Source organism: Amia ocellicauda, chromosome 9 (genome assembly GCF_036373705.1).
Source record: "Amia ocellicauda isolate fAmiCal2 chromosome 9, fAmiCal2.hap1, whole genome shotgun sequence".
Classification (NCBI taxonomy): Eukaryota; Metazoa; Chordata; class Actinopteri; order Amiiformes; family Amiidae; genus Amia; species Amia ocellicauda.
The window spans coordinates 3369045-3384704 of NC_089858.1; the positions used below are offsets into that span (position 1 = coordinate 3369045).

The window sequence follows — 15660 nt, forward strand, 5'->3', positions numbered from 1 at the left end:
CCCAAAAGGCTTAACACATCGTATAGGTAGTTGAAATACATAGTCTTATATATGTATATAATTTTAAATTACACGTTGTATAAAAATGTACGTTTATTTTATATTAAATGTTAAAATACTTTAAAAGGCGCTCGTCGCGGAATGATCACAAACCATATTATGTATATTATTAACAAAGTATTACAGAAGACTTCGTCTATTTGCGCATTTGCTGCTGGAGTGCCGGCGCTCTTTATGACCCGGGGCATGCTGGGAGAATTGTGTGAAAGCAAGATGGCAGCCGCCTGTGTGAGAGCGCTGGGTCAGGTCGGCTTGCGGGTTCTGCGGAGCCGGGGCGGTACAGCGGGTACAGCCCGCCTCCTACAGCCCCGAGTCCCCTGGCATGGAACCGGCAGAGCCTACGGAACCGGCGGCGGCGGGGTCCGGTCCAAACTGCTGTCTGGCAGCCCGTTTCGAGGAGGCGGCAGGGTGCTGGGCTGTGCTTTCCTGCTGGGAGGCGGGTTCGGGTTGTACCAGACGGTCAGGTTCTCCGTCCAGCAGCACTTTGCACAACAGGAGACGACAAAGGTACCTGATGACATGTGACCCGGTCTGACTCTGCAGGTTTGAACTCGTCTTATGAATGCATGGTGAGAGTAGCCTATTAATGCACCACTGTCACTGTACTGTTAGTCAGTGTGTAGTGAGTGGCATGGTACAGTCCGGCACCTGTGCGAAGACACATCAGATTACAGTATAATATATGGAAGCGTGTGTATGAGTTCATAATTCAGCATATGATGACATGTATAAACAGACAGTGAGTTTTGCAGATTACCATTATATCCTCAATTAAGCAGAATAAGCCACTTAAACATTATAGTGTGTGTGTGTGTGTGGCACCGTATCCATCCTGGACGATGTTTAATCTAGCTCGTTGCTCTCCCAGGCAGAGGGCAGTGGCCTGCAGCTGACCCTCTACCAGTACAAGACCTGTCCGTTCTGCAGTAAGGTCCGCGCCTTCCTGGACTACCACGGGCTGCCCTACAGCATCGTGGAGGTCAACCCCGTCATGCGCAAAGAGATCAAGTTCTCCGAGTACAGGAAGGTGCCCATCCTGCTCGTGGACGCGGGGGAGACGCTGGTGAGGAAACGAAGGCCGTGTGATTTGTCAGTGATTCTAAGAGTAACCCACATGGCAGGCCCTCATAAATACAGCCACTCATTTGCTTACGTTGACAAACACTGTTTACAATTGATTGATCGCTGTCTAAAGAGCAGTCTGTGCTAGAACAACTGGGGTGATGTCTTTCTCTGTCTTCCAGCAACTCAATGACTCCTCTGTCATAATCAGCGCCTTGAAGACTTTCCTGATTTCCAAGTAAGTCTAGGGGCCGGTCGTAGCAAAGAGATGATCAATTCCAGTCAGATCACGGGAGTCGCATCATCTGGGAGGAAATTAAGCTGTCAATAAGTACATCATATGTTTTATGAAATACTAATGGGGATTTATTATTTAATCAAGAAAGACAATGTCATATAACAAAAAAAGAGTATTCTGTACCTTAACCTTCATTGTAGATGCAGATGAGCACCAGTCCTGGTCTCCACAATGTTGCTTTAGGTAGAGTAGTGTTGATCAAGGTCTGCGAATCCGGATAACGAGCATCTGTTTAGTACGATGCATCTGGGCTCAAGATGAAGCTCGCAGTTGGGACGCGGCAGCAGATCCGTTCAGTCCAGCTGGTTCCAGAAGACCAGACTGGTGTGGTAATTGCATTTGCAGTTTGGTGCGGCGCTCTGGCCTGCCTTGCTGTTGGATCCTCCCTTATCTCTCCGTCTCGCTCTCCGTCTGTCTCTCAGGGACAAAACAATGCAGCAGATCGTGTCCTATTACCCTGCGTTGAGGTCCAAGAACGAGAAGGGCAAGGAGGTGGTCGAGTACAGCAACAAATACTGGGTGATGCTGAGCGAGCAGGAAGTGGAGGAGCTGTATCCAGTGAAGGACTCCAGAAAGTAGGTCTCCCCTCATTCTAGCTCATCATTATTTCTATTTCTTAGCTACAGTCAAGTAATTAAAGTAGTAATTGTACCAAGTTCTTCCACTGACCTGGCCTAGCCTATCCATGGTTGCCTCACCCTTTCACACTCCCATCATGCCACGTACTTAGAGCAACGTACACGGCAGCCACAGCCCATGGATGGTAAGACCGTCCCTGACAAAGTACAGCAGTCTGTTCACCCCGCGTTATTGTGATGAATGACCATTGATGGCCGCTTCCCCGCGCAGGGAGGAGATGAAGTGGCGAAGCTGGGCTGACGACTGGTTGGTTCACCTGATCTCGCCCAACGTCTACCGCTCCCCCGGCGAGGCCCTGGCCTCCTTCGACTACATCGTGCGCGAGGGCAAATTTGGCACCGTGGAGGGCTTCTTCGCCAAGTACGTGGGAGCGGCCGCCATGTTCATCATTGGGAAGAGGCTGAAGAGCAGGTGGGTCGGTCTGGGGTGCTGGGTTGGGGAGAAGGGAGGTTTACGGGGGGTGAAAATGGAGCTGCATGAGAGGGAGACTCAAGGGGGGCTGAAGGGCTGAATTCCTTTTAATTTTTGAACCCCTCCATTGCCAGGCACAACCTGCAGGACGACGTCAGGCAGGATCTGTACAGGGCCGTCAACGACTGGGTGGCTGCCATTGGCAAGGAGAGGAAGTTCATGGGGGGCGGCAAGCCCAACCTAGCGGACCTGGTAGGTGGGACCTGCGCCAGTCATGTGTGCCTCACTCCCTCAGTCCTAGAAGAGCGAGCTTTCACAACGGTGATCCTAACCAACGGTCTGACACCTGCACCTGCTCCGCATTAAAAAGCGACATTTGATTTATATTTTTCTCGCATATCTGACAAACTTGTTCTTCTCTGGTTCCCGCTCTCCTGTTGTTGTCCCGTCCTCACTGCTCCGTCCCCTTCCCTGCAGGCCGTCTACGGGGTCCTGCGCGTGATGGAGGGGCTGCAGGCCTTCGATGACATGATGGACAACACCAAAGTGAAGGCCTGGTACCAGCGGATGGAGACTGCCACACAGCGGCACGAGGGGAGGAAGTGACATCGCCGCCTCGCTGGGTTTGCAGAGGAGAGATGGTGGGGAAGGGACACCATTACGGCTCCGGCACGCATTTGAGACCTCGCGTAGTTTTGAATCCAAGATGGCGGCGGCCGGGATGCAGTTTCCTCTTCTGGTGTAGAAACCACAGTGCCAGACGTGACGAGAGAGTGTGCTCAATCTGTTCTGGGACAATTCCTTCCATTTTGGTTTGTTTTTCTTGTCTTCATTTTTGTTTTTTGTTTTTTGTTCTGGCAGCAAATGAAAGCACTTGGTTATTTTTATTTTTCAGTTCAATGATTTGTGATGATGAGCGTCTTTAAAAGAACAAAATGCAAAAGCCAAACGGTTTTCCAAAATTCTAAGATACTGATTAACGGTTTCATACACCAATCTAAGTTTCAGGATACCCTCCGATGAAGAACTTCCTTATATTTATTTTTCTACTTTGTCTTTTTCCCATTTCACTTTAGGAATGCTCTATCTGAACTTACGGCTTGATGTAATTACTCGTTTCTGTATAGCTACGGTGAGCATTTCTGAGTTTTCTCCTGCAGAGGGAGATGGAGACCTCCCCTGCAGCACTGACCTTACAGCTAGAAACCGGTCAGAAGAGCATCTAATGAAACACTACTTGGTCCAGTTTTCTCATATGGTTTACTGAGGAGGAGGTGTCCTGTATCTTCTAAATAAGTAAATCCAGGCAGAGAAATTAGCTTTTAAAATATGTGCAACATTGAACGCTTATGACAGATAGTAGACCTTCTCCCTTATCTTCAGTTTTGCAGAGATGGTGCAGCCTTTGAAATGCAATATACGATGTGATGCAGCTAAATGATTTGGATGTTTTGGTCCAGCAATTAGAGTGACTTGGATCAGAATTCACGATTCTAGTTTAGCCTGATGCGAGCACGTGGTATCTCCTCGATGCCCGGGGGTGTTGGCATCGCTCTGCTCAGGTCAGTCACGCCAGGCCCTGTGCTGGATTGTGTTGTGTTTTTGCGGTGTGGTGATCTTTGATTCTAGGTTCGCATTTTTAAGGCTGTGCCCAGGGCTTTACAGTGGGGGGTGCGCTGGGAGAGTCGGGGGGATTATCCTTATAAACGCACACAAGGTTTGCTGTAGATGCAGTGTGAGATACCTGTGCAAGCATGGCTGGCTATACGTGAGCTGCCCGCTATCTTTGCATCAGTGCTCTACAGTCCTTCTCTCACATGTTTTTAATTGCACATGATGTGTATTTAATACTCCAAGACTGAGTCCTAAGTCCTACAAGCTCCCATCCCTCAAACCTGTCTGCGTCTGATTGTCATTTAATAGTGTAACCATTGTAAATGCAACTGTTTTAATACACTGTGAGGTGTGTGTGAGTGTTGGGAGGGCAGCCTGATACTTCCCCTCGAGGGAAAGTCTCTAACCATTTCTTTCTTGTCGTCCCCCCCCCCTCCTCCCAGGATGCTTTGTTATCTGTTGTTAAGTTCCTGTTGTCATGGGGGTGTTGTAATTCTGGCTGATGCTGTTAAACATTGCAATTAGGATGTCTATGCAAAAGAGAATCTTCACCTTGGATCACGACTCGAGCGTTGGGATGTTTTATGGACATTTCTGCTGGAGCTGGAAGTGAGCGATGAAAAATCAAGCCTGTCAATCATTTAGGAGAACGGACTGGAAGCACCAGATTAACACAAATGATTTAAAGAGGATATCGTAAAATGTACTTGGCCGTGCAGAAATAATAAAGCTGTTGAATCTCCACATGCTTGGCCTCTTCCATTTTTGTGTGTGTGGGAGATAGCATCTCCACTGGATCTCACTCCTCGCCCAGCACTGAACTGGGGATTTGAGTGGCATCTTCTGACGTGACTGAATTCATTATCTAAGCATTTAATCTTGTAATCATCCTGTTAGCCGGATTTAGACGATGCATTGCGTGAGGGGAGAGAATCATGATGTGAACTGAACATAAATAGGGTTGATTTCCAAGGAGTTAAATGTGTGGGGAAAAAAGGCCTGTTAGAACTTTTTTATGTGGCTGATGGCTCCTGGAAGCCAGAAAGAAACATGGATTCATACGGGAACTTCTAGAAGGTAACCGTGCACAGGTTGCTTACTGTCACAATTATATAATACTATAAAGCATCTTCACACAGTTCTACCAGGGAGTAAAATACTGCACAAGACGCAGGATATAATGACGATATCCAGGGATCTAATGCACTTGAATGGTGAGCATGAAGATCTACAAACGAAAGGTGATATGTGATAGGTAGTGTGCATTTCGAGTTTACTGGCGATAAGCTGCCAGAACAGGCACTCATTACATTAGTAACTGGATATAGAGGTGATGCAGTTTGCTTCAGCAGGCAGGGTTAACCACTGTAGTCAGTGCTGCCGGCGTGGGGGTGCGAGTGCGTCACACACAGTTTGGCTTGGCTTCCAGGGCAACGCGACGGCTCCACGTTTCCATCGGCAACATTAGTAGCAGATCCTGGGGTCAGGCGCGCCGTCCAATCAGAGGCCGGCGCAGTGGTGACGTAAATTTGAATGGGCCAATGGCGTGCAAGGAAGCAGCGTGCCGGAAGAGGGCTTGGCAAGGGCTTCTGCTCAGAGAGGAGCATCACGGTGTTCATGCAACAAGTGATCTTTAGATATTAAAGCGCGTTTCGTATGGTAAGAAGTGCATTTTGTTTTATTGTTGCAGCTTATTGCGCTGAGGGTATCGTGCGGTGCGGGATGCATGGCTCCGTGTGTGTACAGGGTCGGGCAAAATCAATGGACATGTTATTGTTTTGATGGCATCGTTTCTCAGTCTGGGTATCTGTGTTTGCATTCATTTAGTTAAGGGTTAGCCAGCTTGAGTGTTGGGTATTACTTGCATTTGTGTTTTACATATAAAAAAATCGCGATGCTTGCCAATATTTTGCATCAAAGCACTAGATAAGTCAGAAGCAGGATTTACTATGACAGGCTGTCACGGCATTTAACCGAGTTGGACAGCTAACCTATTTGTATGTGCAAATCATGGCCAGTTCTGCACGCACTACGAGTCTCATTTCATTTCCAGTCTCCTTCAATTTAAACCTCGTGTGTGAAATATTGAAAGCCTGAACATGATCTGAAAACCAATGCATTCGCTTGACGTTTGGCTTCAGCCTTGCTCTCTATGCAATGACGTGTAATATGATCAACTCTGTTACTAAGCAATATTTGTTTAATATAGTTAATTTGTTTCGTGTTTATCTGTCGTTAGTGCAGCAAAGTCTTAGGGGAATGATATCAGTGGAATGTTTGTTTTTCAAATGAAACCCCCCAGTCTAAGAACCGGCCCCTGTCACCAGCTGCTCATCAGACAAGGGCTCTTTCATGTCCTTTCCATCCTCGTGATTTTAAAGTGTTGTTAAACATGTCTTCATCGCTCGCTTGCAGAGATTTGGTTTACAGCAACCACAACAAAAATCCCAGTTCAGAAAGGTGGTCAGTCATGGAGGACTAGAGTAAAGAGTGGGGAAAATAGGGAAGTAAAAAACAACAACAGTTGAACACCAACTTTAAAATATTGCTTCCTCTTCCTCTTCCTCTTCCTCAGCAGTGGCAGTTCAATAACAATATTCCAAAAATCAATAATCATAAGATCCTGTACTGGGTAATTTTCTTACTCTCGATTACAGTATACAGTATGTATGTTGTTCCAGACTTGCCAAAAGTCAAGTGAACCCCCCCTCTTGATATGGGTCCAGTAGTCTTTCAGATTAAAGAACAAGTGTTGAGTTATTTTTCAATTCTCCTTATGTATCAGTGTAACAGCCTAGATCCTGTTTTACTCAATCCACACTAGACAAACGGTCTGCTAAAAGAAGCACATAGAAAGAGTTCCACATTAATTATTTGCCTCCTAACGTCAGGACCTGCAAGGGATTATGAAGTGCAATGTGACTTCCTATGACAAGCACCAAAGGACACTGACTGCTGTTTGTGATCCCTGTTGGGGACAGCTGTTGGGGCTGTCCCTCAGAGTCCGGGGGGGCTACAGTGACCCTCTAACCACCGATACCCCACCCCTCCCCTCCCTTCCCAGAGCAGGGCGATGAAGACGCGCTCCTCCTCCCCTCCGCTGCATGTCCACGTGGACGAGAGCACGCCAGTTCACGTGCATGTCAAGAAGAGCCAGAAGAGCTCACCAGCCAAGATGGCCCAGGTCAGTAATTGGAGAAGATGAAAGTCCTATTAGATGTTAAATCCCATAATTTGAGCTCAAGTTTCCCCAAATAAGGTTTCCAATTGATTTCTGTCCAAATGATGATCCGGCCTATTAGATAACTAAGGGTGCTCAATGGCTCTACCTGAAGCTACCTGTTATTTATTGAATACGTTCTTCAGCCTTCGGGGCCTGTGTGACAGTGTGGCTTTGTGTGCTGTGCTTCATCTTCCTCAGATGAAGATCCAGGAGGCCAAGAAGAAGAGCGACGTGGGGAACCTGCGCGCCACGGCCCGAGTGAAGACACGGGTGCCCTGGATTCCCCCGGGCAAGGCCTCGCTGCGGGACTCCCTCTACAAGTGGGAGGTGACACTGCTCTTATTCTTTTCTCCAGGCAAATGTTTGGTTCCCTTTTGTGCTCGATGTTTAACGCAGTAGACGGACCTCGAGTAGTAATTCAGAAGTCCAGCCGGGGGGGGGGCTGTGTGGTGGTGAAACATCAGCGTCTCGGCTCTGTGTCTGACTGGAGGCACTCCGTGTCTCGGTGTCTCAGGGGCCGACGCATCGCCTGGAGATCACCCCGGCGGCCGAGCCCGACCCGTCGGCGTTGCAATTGGCCGACCTCTCCACCGACGAGGAGGAGACCCTGCACGGCCGCATCAACCAGTACGAGAGGAAGATTGACAGCCTGATGACCGAGGTCGGCAGTCTCAAGGGCGAGGTCAGCGTCCCGCCGTGGTGGCCTCCCCAGAGCGGGGTTGTGATTCCACTGTAGGATGCTGGTAGGGCGGTGGGGATGAGGGCTCGGGACCTGTAGCTAGGGGGGTTGTGGGTTCCCGAGCTGTTGTCTGCTTGAGAAAAGACCCAGTGTGTGGATCTGGGTGGGAACTCTGAGCTCATGGGGTCTGCTGAGCCACAAGAGGGAGCTGTTGCACGACATTTACAATGAACCCTGTCCTGCCCCGTTTTAAAGCCCGACCGCCCTGGTCCAAACAAAGCTTTGGCACGGACCACAGAGGAGCCAGCACACCTTTCTTTCTAGTCATTTGTTGTTCTATTTTTCTCTGTGACTGATGCACACTCGCTCTCTGTGATTGATAGGCGGAGCTGAGGAAGAAGGAGCAGCTTCTGGAGCGGAAGGAGGAGCAGCTCAGTGTCTCCCACCGGGTCATTGAAGAGCAGGAAGAGGAGCTGGCCGAGGTCACCAAGGAGCTGGTGGTGACAGAGCGCGAGAACAGCCGCCTCAGACACAGCATCGAGAAGATGAGGGAGGAGACCGACTACAGCAGGTATTTGCCTCTAACCCCCCCGGCAGCAATGCACAGGGACTCGGCACCGTTCCCCTCGCCCGGTCGGGGCTAATAAAATGTCCCCCCAGCAAAAGAATTTGATAATTGCTAGAATCGGGGAAATTGACGTTTAAATGTAGCTGCTACACAGTCCTGCACACAGCACTACTCCTTTTTTAAATCTTGCAAGATGTCTGGCTTGATTTATAATCAGATTGTAACATTAGGCATTGCAGTTGCTTGTTAAGGATACAGTCAATGTGATTCGGGTTTTTAAAGAGCCTCAAACGCACCGATTGCTGCCGTCGGTATCTCGGGATTACGCGCTGTAGGCCGTGAATGATCGTTTCCCTCCTTCATCTGCTGAGCGTCTGTTTGTTCTCTGCTTTAGCTCGGACCTTGCTCTGCGTGTGAGGGGCCTGGGCGGCAGCCGGTGAGAGATCTCCATTTAATAGACCAGCATGTTTTCCATCTTTTCCAGCAGGAAGCTAGGGGCAAACATAAAGGCAGCAGGGGAACGATGCACAGCTGCGGTCTGGTGCAGTGTTTTAGACCAGAGCTTTACTCGTTCATGGGGGACTTCACGTCCTATAAGAATCGGGACTCTTCAGCAGGCACTACATCTATGCTGAGCCTCACTAACCCTGGCATCGTTACAGTGCCATTGCGCGCACACAGACCCGCACAATGCTGAAACAAAAAAATTATAAATCATAATTATAAATAATGCTTTAGCATTAGTGGAATACCACACTTTATATCTTACTGTCCAGCCGTTTGCAATATCCCAAAGATTCAGAAGGTTCAGAAGCTTTTCCCTTAGCTAATGTAATGACCTGAATTTGGTGAGGTGCTCGGTGCAGCACCGTCCTGAGACTCCAGGAAGACTTTGGGGGGAATGAAGGAGAGAAAAACAGGCAATGGGACTCGAACCACTAGCAAAGCTGGTTGTAGCCAAACCCGGCCTGGCAGGGTCTGATATGGCAGGGTCTGATGGCGTGGTGGGGGTGCCTGAAGGAGCCCGTGGTTGTAATGGCGGGGGGTCGGCTGTGCGTTGGCAGGCTGGAAAAACAGAACCTCCTGCTGGAAAAGGACGCTCTGCTGAAGAAGCTGGTGGAGGCGGAGATGGACGGGGCGGCGGCGGCCAAGCAGGTGTCTGCGCTGCGGGAGATGGTCGGTAGGATGAAGACGGTGAGTCTCGGGTTAGCGTTGCTAGTTATGGCTTTAAAGGCCATTTAAAGTCCAGTCTTGGGTAGATGTACCCGTAACGCAGGGTTGAGGGTTCGGCCTGTGTTGTTGTACGCGGGTCTATGGTTCCTGGCAGGGTTTTGGCCAGATTCTACGGGGGTCATCGTGCTTGTTGCCCCCCAGGAGAAACGGATGTCCGGATCAGATGCCTCCCTGCTGGCCAGGCAGAAGGAGCTGCTGATGCAGAAGTTGGAGACATTCGAGGGCACCAACCGCACCCTGCGCCACCTCCTGAGGGAACAGCACAGCCATGAGGTATGCGGCTCTGGGGCTCAGGGCCACAGGTGTTGTGAGAGAGAGGGGTTACTGTTTCACTATATGTAGCTCGGCATTGACAGCCTTCTGTATTGTTCTATCGTGGCTTGCGTCATCTTACATAATGTTAGTTACACTGTATCTTTGTGATGTATAGGTCTTGTTTACAGCTTTTGCCATGAGCTAAACGTTAACGAATGTGTTCTGAGATATTTATCCAAGGCTTTATAGGCTTTTATCTGACCTGCTCTCTGCTCTGCTGCTTGTCCTGTCCCCTCTGACCAGACGGATGCGATGAGGCTGGCGGAGCAGAAGGAGGTGCTTCTGAAGAGGCTGATGGACGCCGAGGCGGACAACGCGGTGCGTGCTCTCCCCTCCTCCCTCTCCCTGCGCTCACCGTGTCACAGCGCTCTTGAGTGATGCACTCCTTTCTTTTTCTCTCAGCGTCTTCTGCTGAAGCTGCAGGACAGAGAGAGAGAGGCCAACCAGCTCCAGATGCAGCTGGAGACGGAGAAGGTAACTGCTGGTGCAGAACTATACCACACTTCAGAACATACATCAGATATAAGAGCCAGAAATATCCGTCCCACTTCAAGAGCTCGTGAAATCAGATGTTTTACGAATGCGGCCTGGTGAAAAGTGCAGCCGCTTCCCTCTTGGCCGAGCGGCATTAACCCATACTGTCTCCCCTGCAGGACAACGCGAGGAGCACTGGGGAGCTGTCCAAGGCGCTGGAGTCCACCCGGGCCCACCTGCAGGGCCAGCTGCGCAGCAAGGAGTCCGAGAACAACCGTCTGAGCGTCCAGATCCGGGTGAGCTGCCCCGCCGTGTCATGGATGTCCCATCTTCTGGCCAAGAAGCCTCTGAATTAATGAGCCCCGTCTGCCGTGTCTCAGTGTGACCCCGCGTTTGTGTCCCCTGTCCCTCTCAGAACTTGGAGCGCACGGTGTCGCAGCAGCAGGGTGAGATGGACCACCTCCTGGAGCAGCTGAAGGAGCTAAAGCAGCGCGCCGACCTGGACAAGGAGGCGCTGAAGAGGGCAACCCGGGCGCAGAAACAGCGGGCGGAGCGCAGTGAGGACACGGCTGGCCAGCTCAGCGCCCAGCTAATGGAGAAGGTGTGTGGGGGCTCCCCGGGAACAGGGGGTACCTTTTCGATAACACCACAGAGCTAATGTCCATGTGCAATCTGTCCGTGTGTGTTCAGGGGCAATTGAGTCTTAAGTGTTCCAGGATCTGTTGCTAAGACTCTTCAAATCACATAAGCAGAATGGGCCCCCAGTGGTGGTATCTGACCTCTCTCATATCCAACCACGTGCTTTCCCGGCCGGCTGTGTGCGCGTCTCTGAGCGCGGGCGAGTGCAACAGTCTTCCCTGCGCCGTGCTGACCCTTGACCCCTGTCCTCTGCTCCTGTAGGAGACCCAGCTGGCCGATGCGCTGGCGGCTGCCGAGACCTGGCGCAGCCACCAAAGCCAGGCGGTGAAGGACAAGAGCCACCTGGAGGTCGAGATCAGCGTCCTCAATAAGTGAGAGCGGAACTGCAGGACACCCCCAAACTCACATCGCCTGATATGCTTAGTTTCTTTATTAGCAAACCCCCTTATCCAGGGAGAATTACAGTTTACACGAGAAGCATTTTAAAGCATCACAAAGGTGCAGTAAAATGATCCAGACAAAATCCAGTTTTGACAGTCGCATTGTCCTGTTCTACTGGTTGTTGTTATTGTTGTTGTTGTTGTTGTTGTTGACCATTCCAGCGCTAGGTTTAGGGAGGCCGTACATTAAGATAAGGGCTTGTGCAAGGTGTGCTGCGGTGGGGGGTGTAACTGCGTGTAACCGTGTGTGTGTATTGTGCGCAGTCGTGTGACGGACCTGACCGAGCAGCTGCACAGTGCGGAGGACAAGGCGCGGGCGGAGAGGGAGGGGCTGCTGGACAGACTGCACCGGCTCACCTCGGACAGCACCACCGGCCGCCTGGAGAACCAGCGGCTCAAGGTCCGAGTCTCGCCTGCGTGTCTGTGTGTCATGACGTTAGAGACAGTGTCGTAACTTCACATGAGGTGGTATAGCAGTGCAGTGTTTTGATCAGTACTCGATTAGCTTAGAAATTCCTGCCTTGAACTTTTTGTTGTTGTAGGTTTGTTCTTCATTTGGATTCAAAACTAAAGCAGAACTATTTAAAACTAACAAGCCATAACCAACTTGAATTAGTGCGTCTCCCCTGCTACTGTTACTGGTGTGACTTCAAATCCCAGCACGTAAACACAGCCAGTGCTGAAGAATGCAGAGAGTATTGATACTTATTGTGTAGGAAACCCTTTTACTGGTCAAGATCCCTAATGGACCCGCAGTGTGAGTCTGCGGTGCCGTGCTGCTCACACAGCCGGTGATTTCCACGAGTAACACGCCCCTGGCTTTTGTGGTGCAGGCTGGCCTGTCCACAGTGGATGAGAAGCTGACCCTGGCCCAGTCCGAGATCCAGCAGCTCAAAGCCTCGGTCAAGCAGTACGAGAGCCTGGTGGAGAGCTACAAGACACAGGTGAGTCCTGACATTGGGTGGGGCAGGGCTGTGTGTGTTGTCTCGGTTTCTCTCCAGGGATCATAAACACAGTTGGGTTTCCCTCCCTCTCCCCCCCCCCCAGACACAGAAGACGCGCATGGAGGCGGACGAGTACTGCCTGAAGCTGGAGCTGGCGGAGCGGGAGGGCCAGGCAGTGCGCGAGGAGCTGCAGCGCGAGATCGACCTGGCCCGGAGGCAGCTGCTGGGCCGCGTGGCAGAGCTGGAGCCCCTGCCTGAGATGCTGAAGCGCACCGAACTGCAGCTGCAGGAGGCGCAGGAACAGAGCCAGAGTTACGAGCGGAGGAGCGCCGAGCAGGCTGCCGCCCTCACCGAGCTGCGCATCAAGGTGACGCCCCTCTGGCTGCACGCTGTACACCGCCTGCAGAGAGAGCAGGGCCCTAGAGAGACAGAGAAAGATCCCCACAATCCCCAAAGAAGAGTTCCTACACCCCCATAGAAGAGTCTGGGGGACGGGAGGTCTGAGGTGGAGAGGGAAAGAGATTGGGGCACAGAAATGTCTTCCCATGAGCCCAACATGCTCAACAGGTGTGTGCGTCTCCCTCGGCAGGTGGAGCAGCAGGGAAGCCATGTGGAGAGCGTGCGAGAGAAGAACCTGACCCTGCTGGAGGAGAACAAGCAGCTGCAGCAGCGAGTGGACAGTCTGGAGAGGTCAGAGGTCACTGACACACAGGCCTAGATTGACAGGCGGCTCCTGCCCAAATGTACTGTGATTCCTTGCTTGCCTTTAAGACCTAGAACCTTATTTTCCATTCTGCCAAACATCCCAACTTCAGCCCCACTAAAATCAGTATATTTTAATAGATTTGTTGATCTTTTCAGTCTGATAAAGCCACATCCAGCCCCATGCACCCCCCACTGAGACCTCTCCTGCCCCTCTCCCACCCCACAGGAAGCTGGAGGAAGTCAACGCCCAGAACAGGGACCTGGTGCAGGTGATCGCCAAGCGGGAGGAGAGCATCCACGGCAACCAGCTGCGCCTGGAGGAGAAGAGCCGGGAGTGCAGCGCCCTGGCTCGGCAGCTGGAGAGTGCTCTGGAGGATGCTCGGCGCCAGGTGCGTCCCGACTGGATCCCCTCGGGGGCTGCTGGAGCGCCTCACTCACCTTGCTCTGAGTCTCATGCATCCCCGGCTTCTACTCAGGGCCCCAGCATACTCGGGGCCCCCTGCCTCGAGTGTGCTGGGGCCCTGAGCAGGCGCCAGGGCCCAGGATTTAGTAGACCTGCATGGCTTAACAACCGAGGGCAGAGGTGTCCATCAACCCCTTTGTCTGAACCGTGTGTTTCCATTGGGCCCAGGTGGACCAGACCCGGGAGAGAGCCGTCTCCAAGGAGCGCTCCACCCAGGCCAAGGTTCTGGACCTGGAGACCCAGCTGAGCCGTACCAGAACCGAGCTCAACCAGCTCCGCCGCACCAAAGATGACGTAAGGGCCGTCGGGTCTCGCCTTCGAACCTAACCTTTTTAAGACCAGTTGGTGTGTAGTGCCATATCGGGTGTGTTGACGTGTCCGTGTTCCTGCCAGGCGGACAGGCGCTTCCAGAGCCGGCTGCAAGACATGCGTGATCGCCTGGAGCAGTCGGACAGCACCAACCGCAGCCTGCAGAACTATGTCCAGTTCCTCAAGGCCTCCTATGCCAACGTGTTCGGGGAATCCGCTCTGACCAGCTCCACCCTGCGCGCCCCATCCCCGCTCTGACCGAGCCCCCCTCAGGCCTCTCCACGTCCCCTCGGTCTTCCACTCCAGTCTGGGGTCTGACGCCGGCCTCCCTTTCCCCCAGCTCTGTCCAACAGTTCTTCAGTAGATCTTCACACTTATTTATCTTTGTCAGGAAATTGATGACAGGCAGCACAGGTTACAGTAGGAGGCTTTTGTCAAGAGCAAAGTAAGGAGAGGCGTAATTGTTTACAATCGTAAGGAGCACTCATGCCAAACCAATATGGAGTTCCTCAGGTGCTATTTCTACAGAGTTTCTCACGAGAGATGAGACATCGCTTCAGTAATATCCTCCCCACAGACCTTCACCTGGAGGAGATTAGCGGTGTGTTTGGTGAATAGACCAGGTGATGACTTTCCTGAGCCAGTAATTGACAAGCCTCAGACATGACCCAGTCCAGGGTTTTGAGCAGCCAGTGCCTGATCATTCGAGAAATCTGCTTTGCTATGAAGTTTCACAAATATACACACACCCAACATTTGAACATGCACAAGGGCATCAAAGCTGTCCTATGCAGTTTAAAACTATGACCTGAAGCCTGCATTGGTGATGGGGGGGCAGATAGGTAGGTGTGCATTTGGATAACAGTCTTATATCATGAAAGACACCCTTCAATTAACCAAAGTCCACATTAAACTGATTCATATTCCCAGTCCATCCTGCGTTTGCTTGTCAATTCATAGTATATTTTGATGGTGCTATTCAATGATTCTGCACTGATTCCTGATCTATATGCTACATAATATTGCAGAATCTCCCCTTGTGTGTGTCTGTAATGGCTATAATGACAGGTGAAAAGGGCAGATATTTGTTAAGAAATTAATACCAACGATCTTGTTTTTACCATTTCTGAATGCAGAATATTTAAAACTTTATTAATGTGTCTGTCTGTCGCTATAATTACAATACAATAGCTTTTCCTTTTCAGTGCATCTGTGTTCTTTGGATTTATAACATGGACTGTTTTATATTTATATACATATTGTACAGAAATTTATGATTTATATATATTACAAAAAAAATGCTTGAGGTTTAATAAAATCTCATTTTTAAAAGCTGCCTCTTGTGTTCCTGCATTTGCATACATGTAGTGAGTCATGAGCAATATTGTGTTTTTGTTTTTAAATTTAAAACTGGATCTTTTGGACGAGGGGAAATTAAGTGGTAGATTTAAAGTAAAATTAAATGTACATATATAAGAAATCAGTGTCTGCTTGGACCTGTGGGCCTTTACCTTACAGAAATGGCACACTACAACAATGATAGTGTACGATTGACAAATAGTTCCTATTCACATTTATTTTTTA

At 50.5% G+C, this 15660-nt stretch overlaps 2 protein-coding genes across 4 annotated transcripts; both read left to right on the forward strand.

The window, feature by feature from the left end:
- Positions 1-251: 251 nt before the first annotated feature.
- Positions 252-4828, forward strand: ptgesl (prostaglandin E synthase 2-like). Its single transcript, XM_066712678.1, has 7 exons — positions 252-567; positions 929-1123; positions 1305-1360; positions 1843-1995; positions 2270-2470; positions 2605-2722; positions 2948-4828. The coding sequence occupies exons 1-7, from the start codon at positions 274-276 to the stop codon at positions 3074-3076; spliced, it is 1146 nt and encodes a 381-aa protein (XP_066568775.1). The 5' UTR covers positions 252-273; the 3' UTR covers positions 3077-4828.
- Positions 4829-5659: 831 nt separating this feature from the next.
- Positions 5660-15408, forward strand: LOC136758393 (outer dense fiber protein 2). 3 transcript variants are annotated; one of them, XM_066712688.1, is made up of 20 exons: positions 5660-5743; positions 7149-7268; positions 7506-7634; positions 7822-7989; positions 8370-8557; positions 8949-8990; positions 9619-9748; positions 9929-10060; positions 10346-10420; positions 10505-10576; positions 10756-10872; positions 10992-11177; positions 11477-11586; positions 11920-12055; positions 12489-12599; positions 12703-12966; positions 13189-13289; positions 13531-13693; positions 13936-14061; positions 14161-15408. In XM_066712688.1, the coding sequence occupies exons 1-20, from the start codon at positions 5741-5743 to the stop codon at positions 14332-14334; spliced, it is 2547 nt and encodes an 848-aa protein (XP_066568785.1). In that variant the 5' UTR covers positions 5660-5740; the 3' UTR covers positions 14335-15408. The 3 variants fall into 3 exon arrangements, with proteins under 3 accessions (XP_066568785.1, XP_066568786.1, XP_066568787.1); XM_066712689.1 differs by having other exon boundaries at positions 7822-7968; XM_066712690.1 differs by lacking the exon at positions 8949-8990.
- Positions 15409-15660: the final 252 nt, after the last annotated feature.

Excerpts from the sequence above, each read along its gene's own strand:
- ptgesl (XM_066712678.1), top strand. The coding sequence starts at position 274 with ATGGCAGCCGCCTGTGTGAGAGCGCTGGGTCAGGTCGGCTTGCGGGTT. Across the intron at positions 1,361-1,842 it reads AAGACTTTCCTGATTTCCAA|GGACAAAACAATGCAGCAGA; the intron begins GTAAGTCTAGGG and ends TCTGTCTCTCAG. Across the intron at positions 1,996-2,269 it reads CCAGTGAAGGACTCCAGAAA|GGAGGAGATGAAGTGGCGAA; the intron begins GTAGGTCTCCCC and ends TTCCCCGCGCAG.
- LOC136758393 (XM_066712688.1), top strand. Across the intron at positions 7,990-8,369 it reads TCGGCAGTCTCAAGGGCGAG|GCGGAGCTGAGGAAGAAGGA; the intron begins GTCAGCGTCCCG and ends TGTGATTGATAG. Across the intron at positions 12,967-13,188 it reads TCACCGAGCTGCGCATCAAG|GTGGAGCAGCAGGGAAGCCA; the intron begins GTGACGCCCCTC and ends CTCCCTCGGCAG.